The sequence below is a fragment of the Balaenoptera borealis genome, assembly GCF_965194805.1.
Source record: "Balaenoptera borealis genome assembly, chromosome: 2".
NCBI classification, from domain to species: Eukaryota; Metazoa; Chordata; class Mammalia; order Artiodactyla; family Balaenopteridae; genus Balaenoptera; species Balaenoptera borealis.
Genome location: NC_138867.1, coordinates 13,155,500 through 13,168,188, shown reverse-complemented (window position 1 = coordinate 13,168,188; position 12,689 = coordinate 13,155,500). Strand labels below are relative to the sequence as shown.

Genomic DNA, 12,689 nt, shown 5'->3' with positions numbered 1-12,689 from the left:
GGAGAAGATAGGCAATTAACATACACTATGGTGTTGGACGGTGCGTTAGTTTCCTGTGGCTCCTGTAACAAATGACCACAAACCTGACGGCTTAAAATATCAGAAATTTATTCTCTCCTAGTTCTGGAGGCCAGAAGTCGAAATTCAGTTCACTGGGCTGAAATCAAGGTGCTAGCGGGGCATACTCTCTCCAGTGGCCTTAGAAAAGAATCCATTCCTTGCCTCTTCCAGCTCCTGGTGGCGGCCGGCATTCCTTGGCTGAATCACGCCAATCTCTGTCTTCACATCGCCTTGTCCTCTGTGTGCCTCCCTTTTCTATAACAAGGACATTCGTGACGGTATTTAGGGCCCACCCAGACATTCCCAAGCAATCTTATCTCAAGATCCTTAATTTAATCACCTCTGTCGACCATATAAAGGAATGAATACTCGTTCTGGGGATTAGGAAGGGAATATCTCTCTGGGTGACCATAATGCAGCCTTCTACAGGGAAACACAGCTGCTTGGGAGAAAAAAATGAAGTAAAAGGAAAGAGGAGGGAGATGCTATTTTGGACTGAGGGGTCACATGTACAGTAAGCAGGATGTCCCGCAGGCCAGCGGCCTCTGTGTGCTCGCAGCGTGGAGGCAGGGACGTCCCCCCCAGCCCCCCGCCCCCGTCTGAGTGGTACCCCCATGCACGCACCTGCACGACTTCAGCCGTCCTTTCTGCTCAGTGTCTCCCTGTCCCCACTGCCAACTTCTCCCAAATCTCTCCTCCCTTTCTACGTTTCAATATGCTCAAGTCTCCCAACTTCATAAAAAAAAAATTTAAAGAAAGCATAAAAATCATGTCCTTATCCAGCAGCCCCCCCTACGTTTCTCCTCCCCTTGGCATCCAAGCTCCTTGAGAGAATTGCGCAAAAGCACCTCAAGCCCACCCTTCCCGCCGCTGTTGGCCACCATCTGTGCTCCCCACCTGTGCCATCTGCGGTTCCCACCGCAGCCCCCCGCCTCCCTCTTCAGGGGCGAAGGGCCCCACTTCCTTCCTAGATCGTTCCTGTGGGCTGCGTTCTCGTCACCGCTCCGTGTTGTCTCCTTAGAGAGCTTGCCCCGGTCCCTGCGGGCTCACGCCCCAGCTCCCTCGGGCGCCGTCCGGTGCTCACCTGCCGAGTTTGATGCTGCCGTTGCGTGCATCCCTTGCTCATTTCCCGTGGCTCCTGCGGCCCCCTCCTCGGCCGCTTCTCCCTCTCCCTTTCTGAGTGTTGCCGCACAGGCTCCTCGGTGGGACGTCCCTCTCCTCACTCTGAGCGAGCACCCCCCTCTGTCCAGCGCCCTCCTAAGCCCTCTCTCTGCAGGTCGTGGCTCCAGGTGCCGTGCCTGGCTGATTCCCAGATCAGCGTCTTTGACTCCCATCTCCCTCCTGAGCTTCGGGCCCAGACATCTAACTGCCTCCCGCCCAGAGATGCACTGATTTCCCACGGGCACTGACAACTCTGCCTGTCCCAAAGCGGACTCATGGCCTGCTCGTGGCCCTGAGCTTTTTCTCCTCTCTGTTCCCTATTTCAGTGACTAGCAAGGACTCCTGCCTGCTTGGTGTTGCCAGAGGCGGAAGCCTGGGCTCATCCTCAGCTCGGCTCTCTTCCTCGGGTACAGAGCCGGGTCTTAGGCTGCTCCTAAACACCCCTCCGGCCTCCCTCTCCTCCATTCCCCACATCGCATCCCTATTTCTGCTTCTACAGCTCCCGCTCAGCTGGGACCACAGCCCCCAGTGGGGCTCTTCTACACACTTCCCCCCCAGACCAGTCCTCACGGAGCGGCTGGTGTACAGACCTTCCAGGGGCTCTCTGTGCCACATAAACCCAAGCCCTAAACAAGCAGTGCGAGGCGCATCTCCACGCCCTGCTCCCCGTCCCAGGCACGCAGAGCACTTGGAGCTGAGGCGCCATTGTGTGTTCTCTCAGCCCAGGCCTCTGCTCACGTTGTCCCTTTGGCCTGAAACCCTCTGCCTGCCTCCTTGTTCAGCGTATGTGGCTTGGTCCCACCCCCTGAGGCCCCCGCTGACCCCATCATGACTCAGCGCTCTGGAGTCACCGGGTCTCCGTGAGCACCGGCGTCACTCTGCCGTGTTCTCCGCTGTAAATGCCCAGCATCTGGCGCAGTGGCCGGCACAGGACAGGTGCCCGGTAATGAGTGAATTGAGTGAATTCATGTATGAAGCCCATTGTCATAATAACAGACTGATTGCTGCAGGAATCAGTAGGTCACTGTAGAATCAAAACTACAGAAGTAACTAAGATCCGACTGCCTGAGAGGCGGGAAGGAGGCTGTGAAGATGGACTGCAGTGTCCGCAGACGAAGGGCTGGTGAGGCGGCGTCCTCACCTCTGCCCTCAGTGTCCATCTAATCCCTCTTCCACGTGGCAGCCCTTCAAACAGCCAAAGCCCATTTCCAGACCTTTTTTTTTCTTTTTAATTTATTTATTTATTTGTTTATTCCTGGCTGTGCTGGGTTTTCGTTTCTGTGCGGGGGCTTTCTCCAGTTGCGGCGAGTAGGGGCCACTCTTCATCGTGGTGCACGGGCCTCACTATCGCGGCTTCTCCTGTTGCGGAGCACAAGCTCCAGACTCGCAGGCTCAGTAATTGCGGCTCACGGGCCCAGTTGCTCCGCGGCATGTGGGATCTTCCCAGACCAGGGCTCGAACCCGTGTCCCCTGCATTGGCAGGCAGATTCTCAACCACTGCGCCACCAGGGAAGCCCCAGACCTTTTTAACAGGCTTGGCTTCCAGGCCCTGCGGTGTTTTGCTTGTGCTCCTTGAAACTGTTGCAGTTTGCCAGTGTCCTCTGAGAACGCGGAGCACAAACGCGAAATCAGGTCTGACCTCGGCTAATGGACTAGAATTGTCCAGTTTTGACTTTATAGTTTTCATTAATGCAGCCTAAGCCTACATGGGCTTCTTTGTTTAGCCACATGGCACTGTTAGCCAACAGTAAGACCCAGCTGGCCATAGTCTCATGATAGTCGGGGGCTGGCCCCTTCTCGAATCCACCTTCAGGGGATTTGCCAACCTCGAGGCTCCTGGTACCTCCCCAATTCGTTGCTTTCTCAGCCACGCCAATGAGTGTTTTCACTTCAGATGATGTTAGTGATCTGGGACTTGCACAAGCAAAATGCTTCATTCCCTCTTATCAGTTCCGGTCTTCAGATTCCTTTTAACCATGTTTGCTCATTTATTTTAAGATGACCCTCCTTCGTGGAAAAGGCAGACTCAAAGGAGGGGCTTGGAATGTACCCTCGGCCCCTACGGGTTCTTTCCTCTTCCTCTTCTTACCTCGGGTATAGTTTTGTAAAGCCCTTTCTCTGGATCTCAGCACTTGCACCCGTTCAGCGTGTCTGGGCTTTTCCTTCCTGTCCTTATTCATCCACGAGATTGTGAGCCCTTGAAGGTGGTAGTTCTTAGACTTTATCTAGGCTTACCTCCCGGGAGCTGGGGAAGAGAGAGCCTGTGAGCCGGCAAATGAAGGCAGGGAGATGGCCGGTACCCCCTTCGCCAGCTGGCATGTTCCCTCCCCCCCACCCGAGAGCAGCCTGGGGACCACCCGACGTCTTCAGTTGCCTTCTGTTCTCTTTTCGGCTTGTCGCAGGGGTTGGGGGAGAAATTTTCTCTTTTGAGAGGTTTCCAGCTCCTTTCAGAATCTCTGGTGTTATCAGATCTTACTTGCCTCTTTCCCACAAATTTTGAAATCTCTTTTCTGTATTTCATTTTTTTAAATTTCCCTGGTCATTGTGAACTTAACAAGAACGTGGTCACTCTCTCCCACGTGAGTGGCCGTCTCCTCCTTGATGGTCACAGTTCCGTCCAATGAGGCTGTTCTTCGTCTTGGTCCCCAGCGTCCTGAGCTAATACTCGTCTGGGGGGCTAGCTTGCAGGTTGCTGGAGAGGGAGGGGGTGAGTGTGTGCTCTCCAGAAACCAGGCACGGAATTGCAACACCCCCGGGTGCCTGTTCCATCTTGCCAAAGCCAGCGCGAAAATACGTGCCATCCAAGGGGTGGAGGCCACTGTAAAATTTAAGGTGATGATGTTTCATATTTAAAACATTTTAGTCCTAAAGCTTCAGAACTTCAGGGCCTCACAGGGACCCTCCCAGAGGGAAAGAAAGCAAAAAGGCTTTCCATCAGAGAAAGAAGCAGTCGAAAAACTCTGTACCGTCAGCTTCTTTCTCTGTGACACACTGAAATAATCCCTTTCGGGGAGGTTCAGCTAATCTTAAAATACTTCTTCTGCTGTTCACACTAGGTGTGTCCTCGGGAGGCACAAATCCCACAGATACAAACAGAGGAACTACACTCTGCCCCGCCCCGCAGAGTGGCCACCAGCTCTGAAAGGCAGCGAGGTCACTGACGGTGGCAGTATTTATAGCGCCCTAATCCTGCCACGTCAGCTCTGGCCACCTGCTCCCCGCGAGGTCTGGGCAGCTTGGCTAAGGCACTGCCGGTAGAAAACACCAGAAAACGCCCTGCGTGCAGGTCACAGGCCTGGAGTCTCGTCCAGTCCTGCCTGTCACAGCCTCAGTTTCCCCCCAGTTAGAGGACTCTTTCATCATTTAAGGATCAGTTTTGCATCTTGCAGTTCAGGGTGAGCTCCCCTACTTCCATTTCCGTATATAATGGACAATCTCGAGTGCTCTGGTCGGCACACTAATTCTCCTCTGTTGCTGCTTCATGGGATAGCATATGTCAGCGTGCAACATATGTCAACATCCAACAAGCACATCAAGAATCCCTTTTTCTTAGTTGCGTCCCACCAGTCCGAGCTGCATCTCAGTACAGCATTCAGCCCTGAGTCCTTCAGCTGTGCGCTGGAAAGCAGCAGAATCTGAGCTGAGAAATAGCAAAACCCACCATCCCATAGGACCTCAGCCTGTGCTCAGAGTTAAAAGTTCAGTTCATGAGGGTGACCCAGTCTCACTTCCTGTGGCTAAACTGATCCACGAGCTGTCCCTCAGCCATCAGGGTGGTGGACACTACCGGACTTTTTCTGATCGTGGTACCACGCTGGCCCTGTGTCTCCAACAACGACGGCCTGTTTGAGGCTTTGTTTCTGCTGGGCTGCCCTACCCCCGTGCTCCGAGACTGCCTTCTCATTGTTCACATTATCCGGGAGAAGAAAAGGACCTCTTGTGCATGGGGGAAGGACGAAAAGGACCAAAGATGCTGAATTTAAGACTTGCTCATTTGGCGCCCCTCACAGTGTCTGTGTACCGTGTACCATTGGCCAGTTGGGCGCCTTTAGACATGCCAGAGACATGGGGGGAGCAAGGCTTCTGAGTCCCCAAGGCCGGGCTTGAAATCCTGGCCCTACCCTTTACAAATGGGGTGACCTGGGGAAAGTCATACAGCCCTTCTGGGCCCTGCTGTCCTCAATAGAGGAGCCAAAAACAAAGCCACGATGCTGGGACTGGGATAGGGTTAAATGACATAACCTATGGAAAGCTCTTGGCATATAGTAAGTAATTGATAAGAGTTAGTTCCTTCCCACTGAGCCTCTGCCCCCCTTCACACTTCTCCCCAAAGCTTCAGTCATCCAGCATTTGCTTTTTAAGTCATCACATGTTGTAGATTTGATGGTTCGATTGGTTTGTTCAGGGGATATTAAAACAATTGAGACTGGTCCCCAAATCTCTACCTCGTAATAGAATGACAGTACAAATCCACAGGTGCATTCCTTTTTTTAAGTTATTTTATTGAAGTATAGTTGATTTATAATGTTGTGTTAATTTCTACTCTATAGCAAAGTGATTCAGTTATACCTATATATACATTCTTTTTTATATTCTTTTCCATTATGGTTTATCACAGGATATTGAATATAGTTCCCTGTGCTACACAGTAGGACGTTGTTGCTTATCCATTCTATAAATGATGTTAATCATTTGCATCTGCTAATCCCAAACTCCCAATCCATCCCTCCTCCCCACCACCCTGCCTTGGCAACCACAAGCCTGTTCTCTACGTCTGTGAGTCTGATTCTGTTTCGTAGATATATTCATTTGTGTCATACTTTAGATTCCACATATAAGTGATATCATATGGTATTTGTATTTCTCTTTCTGACTTACTTCACTTAGTCTGATCATCTCTAGGTCCATCCATGTTACTGCAAATGGCATTACTTCATTCTTTTTTATGGCTGAGTAATATTCCATTGTCTATATGTGCCACATCTTCTTTATCCATTCATCTGTCGATGGACATTTAGGTTGTTTCCATGTCTTGGCTATTGCAAATACTGCTGTTATGAACATTCGGGTGCATGTATCTTTTCAAATTATAGTTTTGTCTGGGTATATGCCCAGGAATGGGATTGCTGGATCATATGGCAACTCTATTTTTAGTGTTTTGAGGAATCTCCATACTGTTCTCCATAGTGGCTGCACCAATTTACATTCCCACGAACAGTGCACACGTGCAGTTCTTAAAGCAATTAGCAAATGCACGTGCATATTGTGTTGTTATAAGCAGGTTCCAATTTTTTTTTATTTTTTAAAATTGTGGTAAAATACCCCTCACATATAACTTAGCACCTGAACCGTGTGTAAGTGTGCAGTTCAGCACATTTATATTGTCGTGCTCCCGTCCTCACCATCCATCCCCAGAACTTTTCAACTTGCCAAACGGAAACTCTCTACCCATTAAACAATCACTCTGCATACCAGCCCCAACACACGCAGCCTCTAGCAAGTTCCAATTTGACTACTAGCAGTCAAAAAAAGTAAAGGCTAAACATAAGCTAAGGTTGGAACTTTCTAAATATTCTTCAGATCAGGTAAGGAAAGAATTACCATTCTGCAGATATAGATGGGATGGGCGGGAGTCCACAACTGGAGCACCACCTGCGGCCTTGGTGCATGGCGCCCCCTGCTGTTTGAAGTGTGTTGTTTCTTTCAATCAACTCTTTTGTTTCTTACCAAGAATTCAGTCATCTTACATGGGAAAAATGCACCAACTGCTCTGAAGTGTGTATATGGCAGTTTCCCTGAATCTAAGTGATAACAGGGATGACTTAGTTTTCATATTCTTAAGCTGATTTTCAAAATTACATCTGAAAATGTTAATATAATATTTTATCAAAAATGTGCTGTACTCGTTCATGGTTACGTCAACTCCCGTATGAAAATATTCCAGGTAGATGTTTATAATAATTGTAACTGTCAACAAGCCATGCTGAGAATATTAGGCGGTACCTAAATACTCGGTACCAGGCTTTGCCACGCTCCCTAGCTTAACCGAAAACCAAGCTCTGTTTCTCTCAGTAATAGAGGTGGTTTACTCCATCTGTTTCAGCCTCCTGAAACTTTTGCGGGCCTGACCTTACATCAGAAGTCACCCTTTTTATGTATCTCTTCACTGTATACTACTGTAATTCTCACTGTCCTACCCATGACTCTGTCCCGCCCGGAAGTGCTTGTCTCCGTCGCCTCCTCCCGTGCCGCCCCTTCGCTTGCATGCCCACGCGGCTGTTCAGCCCTTCAGAGGACGGGTCGGCGGTCCCCGATCGGCAGCTCCGAGCGGCAGCAGCCCGTTCCCTCTGGAGATGGCCACAGGCTTGCTCCCGTCACCCCCTTTAATGCTGCCCCCCAGAAATTGGGCTCGTCAGCCTTTCCCTGGTTCTGAAGGGTCAGTCCTGCTGAAATGCTGTCCTTCCGCTGGGGATGTGGGGACTTCTCGTGAGCTCACCGATGGCACCAGGAAAGCTCTTAGAAACAGCCCCATCTAGTTCAGGCAGCCGCCAGCAAAGAGAGTAACTGTGGAGAGCGTGGGCCGGGAGCGCCCCCCGTGGGCAGCCGGGCCTCCAGCCTGAAGGAGAGCGAAGCTTGCTCAGTCACGTCACATCACACCCTCTCACACTGCACGGGGACCCCTCAGCACACCCCAGGAGCCCTAACTGCAGGCGCCTCCAGCTTTGACCGTTTCTCACCTCCTGGTCCGAGGCCATCTCTCACCTGGATTGTTACAGCAGCCTCTCCTCCACAGTCTGTTCTCACACGGCCCTGGGAGAGCCTGTCAAAACAGCAGTCCGATCGCGTCACTCCTCCAGTCCACAAAGTCCCGAGGCTCCCAGAGTCATAACCATGACCTGCAAAACCCTTTGGGAAATGCCCCTGCCCCACCCCTGCCCTCCTCCACTCCCACCACACGTGTGCAGACAGCTCAGTATCGTGATGCTAAGAACCAAAGGCCAAATGGCATCCCCGGGTCTCTGAAGACTCAAGCGAGGTAGGCGTGTGTGTATCCGATCGAGTCCGCCTTCTTTTGCCTCCGACCTCAACCCTCAAGTACATCGAATCAGGGTGCCTTCTGCCTGGAGTGACATTAGATGCAGTTTGAAAACCGAGCCGGCGGACACCCCTGAAAGCCGGCCCTCGTTCTGAAGCAAGACTGCTTCACCCCTGTCATGGGCACGTACGAAGGTTGACTTTATCCGTGAAGACAGACACATGGGGTCCTTTTTATTCTAAAATGTTTTCTGAACCAGAAGAAAGAAGACCCGCTCTTTGTGGTAAAACAGGGAAAAGTACAAAGAGGAAATAAAATCAGTCCTAATCTCAACATCTGCAGATGACCCCACCGTTGGTATTTTATTGCGGTTCCAGGAAACCTTTTACAATGATAATAGCTGAGATTGATCACATTTGCTGTGCCCGGCAATGGTGGGAGCATTTTGTGCAGATCCTGGGCTCCTCAGCCTGGGCCCCCAGATGTGCTGGCGGTCTGGTCATCTGAGGTGCACTAAGGAGCTGGCACCAGAATGTAAGTCAACTTACTCATCAAGCACACCGTCCAGACCCAAGCCTGTAACCACCGCTTTGTGGGCGGCATTGTTGAGGGGTACCACTGGTTTACCCAGTGGAGACTTAACCCTAATTAAACGTAAGTTGATCCCTTCTTTCTAAGTAAAACCTCCAAATAAGACTGATGCCCAGGGCTGGCTATTTTAATTCAAAACAGCTGCATGTATTTCACTTCTTCTAAATGCAGGGGTTCAGAATGTCTGACTTGATGCTAATCCTGATTATTCAGGGTAATGGAAACAGCCTTGTGAGTTCCTCGAAAGCGTGGTCAACAGCTTCTGGAAATTAAGTCAAAGCCAGAGTTCTTGGCACTGTTCCTTCGTGGAATGGAATCCTTTCAGGACGCACGGGAACGGCTGTCCCACTGTGGCTGGGTTTCTAAGTCCTCTGAGTTCAAATGCTGACAGAGACAATTAGCTTCTTCAAATTCCAATCCCAAGTTCTTGGGAAAGAGACTCAGTCCCAGGGCAAGTCAGCTGCCTCTGTGGATGAGGAAGGTCTTGGGAAAGATGCGTGTGGTGTGGTTCTACTCACATTGATTCAGACTGTAACATCTTAGGCCCAGAAGTGTTATTTCTGTAAGTTTTGGGGCTTCCTTCATCCTTGCTGTACACTCTAATCCTATTTGGGAATCTCAATACATGGTAAAACTGTGTCAGAACTTAGCTCATTATTGCATGGATTTAGAAGTGAAAGGTTAAATACTACCCCCAATATAGAATAACTACATACAGCCAAAGCCTGCTAACAGATTGCTTCTAAGGGAGGTGTTAGATTACTCATTGATTTGCCCAACGAAACCCTCATTAGAAATGTGACCGTGACACATATGCTGACCAGAAACTTCATGTTAAGCTTGTGAATAAAAGGGCTGCATCCCTTTGGTTAGTTTCTACAGAGGCTAACATGATTTTTTTTAAAAAAAGAAACCAATGATCATGGAGACAGAAGGTTTGTCTGGAGTGGTCTACACTCTACTCGAGATGAATGTATCTTGAAAGACAAATAGGTATCTCGAGACAGCAGAAGCAAGAAGAACTACAATCCTGCAGACTGTGGAATGAAAACCACATTCGCAGAAAGACAAAATGAAAAGGCAGAGGACTGTGTACCAGATGAAGGAACAAGATGAAACCTCAGAAAAACAAATAAATGAAGTGGAGATAGGCAACCTTCCAGAAAAAGAATTCAGAATATTGATAGTGAAGATGATCCAGGACCTTGGAAAAAGAATGGAGGCAAAGATCGAGAAGATGCAAGAAATGTTTAACAAAGACCTAGAAGTATTAAAGAACAAACAAACAGAGATGAACAATACAGTAACTGAAATGAAATCTACACTAGAAGGAATCAATAGCAGAATAACTGAGGCAGAAGAACGGATAAGTGACCTGGAAGACGGAATGGTGGAATTCACTTCTGTGGAACAGAATAAAGAAAAAAGAATGAAAAGAAACAAAGACAGCCTAAGAGACCTCTGGGGCAACATGAAATGCACCAACATTCGCATTATAGGGGTCCCAGAAGAAGAGAGAGAGAAAGGACCAGAGAAAATATTCGAAGAGATTAGAGTTGAAAACTTCCCTAACATGGGAAAGGAAATAGCCACCCAAGTCCAGGAAGCTCAGAGAGTCCCAGGCAGGATAAACCCAAGGAGAAACATGCCAAGACACATAGTAATCAGATTGACAAAAATTAAAGACAAAGAAAAATTATTAAAAACAACAAGGGAAAAACAACAAATAACATACAAGGGAACTCTCATAAGGTTAACAGCTGATTTCTCAGCAGAAACTCTACAAGCCAGAAGGGAGAGGCACGATATTTTTAAAGTGATGAAAGGGAAGAACCTACAACCAAGATTACTCTACCTGGCAAGTGTCTCATTCAGATTTGATGGCGAAATCAAAAGCTTTACAGACAGGCAAAAGCTAAGAGAATTCAGCACCACCAAACCAGCTCTACAACAAATGCTAAAGGAACTTCTCTAAGTGGGAAACACAAGAGAAGAAACGGACCTACAAAAACAAACCCAAAACAATTAAGAAAATGGTCCTAGGAACATACATATGGATAATTACCTTAAACGTGAATGAATTAAATGCTCCAACCAAAAGACACAGGCTTGCTGAATGGATACAAAAATAAGACCCATATATATGCTGTCTACAAGAGACCCACTACAAACCTACAGACACATACAGACTGAAAGTGACGGGATGGAAAAAGATATTCCATGCAAATGGAAATCAAAAGAAAGCTGGAGTAGCATTACTCATATCAGATAAAATAGACTTTAAAATAAAGAATGTTACAAGAGACAAGGAAGGACACTACATAATGATCAAGGGATCAATTCAAGAAGAAGATATAGCAATTATAAATATATATGCACCCAACATAGAAGCACCTCAATACATAAGGCACATGCTAACAGCTATAAAAGAGGAAATGGGCAGTAACACAATAATAGTGGGGAACTTTAACCCCTCGCACCAATGGACAGATCATCCAGACAGAAAACTGATAAGGAAACACAAGCTTTAAATGACACAATAGACCAGGTAGGTTTAATTGATATTTATAGGACATTCCATCTGAAAACAGCAGATTACACTTTCTTCTCAAGTCCACACGGAACATTCTCCAGGATAGATCACGTCTTGGGTCACAAATCAAGCCTTAGTAAATTTAAGAAAATTGAAATCATATCAAGCATCTTTTCCGATCACAATGCTATGAGATTAGAAATAAATTACAGGGGGAAAAAACGTAAAAAACACAAACACATGGAGGCTAAACAATACATTACTAAATAACCAAGAGATCACTGAAGAAATCAAAGAGGCAATCAAGAAATACCTAAAGACAAATGACAATGAAAACACAACGATCCAAAACCTATGGGATGCAGTAAAAGCAGTTCTAAGGGAAGTTTATAGCAATACAATCCTACCTCAAGAAACAAGAAGAATCTCAAACAATCTAACCTTACACCTAAAGGAACTAGAGAAAGAAGAACAAACAAAAATTCATCTAGAATAGATAGGTAAATAATGCACTGGGTAAATAAGAATAGATGGAGTAATGTTATTAGTAAATGTATTAAATAACATGATACTCTCATTTACTTAAACTTTAAAAAACAATGTAAATAGTTGAAGTAGATTCTGTTTTCATCAGTGTCTAGGGTAGGGGTTCAAATGGGGAGACCCCTAGAGGGATGCATGAGAATCTGAGATTGTAGAAACCACGCTTGTCTCTCCCAACCTGGAAACTGTGATCTGCTGCAGGCATAAGACCCATACCTCTGTCCCCACAGAGATACACAGGGGAGCTCGGGTATTCTCCAGCTGCACTGGGGCAGATAAATGTTGTGAATGAATCAGTGTGTATTCATCATCGTGTACATTTGTAAATTTGTCTGTGATGGTCGGTGGCAGTGATCCTGTCCTGAAAATTACTCTGGAATCATGCCCACAACACTGACATGCTAATCACATGTTTGAGGGCTTAACCAGAGAGGCAGGGGTCAGGGGTCCTGTTTGGGCCACTTGCTAGCTGTGTGATCTTGAGCAAGTGAAGAAAACTTTATGTGCCTGGTCTCTTCATCTGTAAAGCGGGTAGTAATAGTACAGCTCTCATAGGAAAGTAAAGATGAAATGATTTAGTATGTACAAAGCATTTCTTCCGGTTCCCGGCCCATAAGAAGCGCTGTATAGTGTTTGCTATTTTAATATCCCCGTCATTGTTGTCATAGACATAGATGCCGAATCTTCCCAAGAAATGGGTTAAAATGATGCAAACAAACAAGTCACTGATTTTAAAAAAAGAAAGAAAGAAAAAGAAAAACAACA

General features: G+C 47.4%; 2 protein-coding genes across 4 annotated transcripts in view; one reads left to right on the top strand and one right to left on the bottom strand.

Moving 5' to 3' along the window:
• OTULIN (OTU deubiquitinase with linear linkage specificity) overlaps positions 1 to 12,689 on the bottom strand; it is a 71,170-nt gene that overhangs the window by 4,976 nt on the left and 53,505 nt on the right. Inside the window, exon 7 of one of the 2 annotated variants that reach the window (XM_082380370.1) lies at positions 6,042 to 11,513. The exons of the other annotated variant lie outside the window; for it this stretch is intronic. Within the exon in view, the coding sequence (XP_082236496.1) occupies positions 11,508 to 11,513 (6 nt within the window). The 3' untranslated portion in view covers positions 6,042 to 11,507. Of the gene's footprint in view, positions 1 to 6,041; positions 11,514 to 12,689 lie in introns of those variants that run through there. 2 annotated transcript variants of the gene reach the window in all.
• Positions 1 to 12,689, top strand: part of ANKH (ANKH inorganic pyrophosphate transport regulator) — a 139,778-nt gene that overhangs the window by 118,128 nt on the left and 8,961 nt on the right. The gene's annotated exons all lie outside the window — the stretch shown is intronic.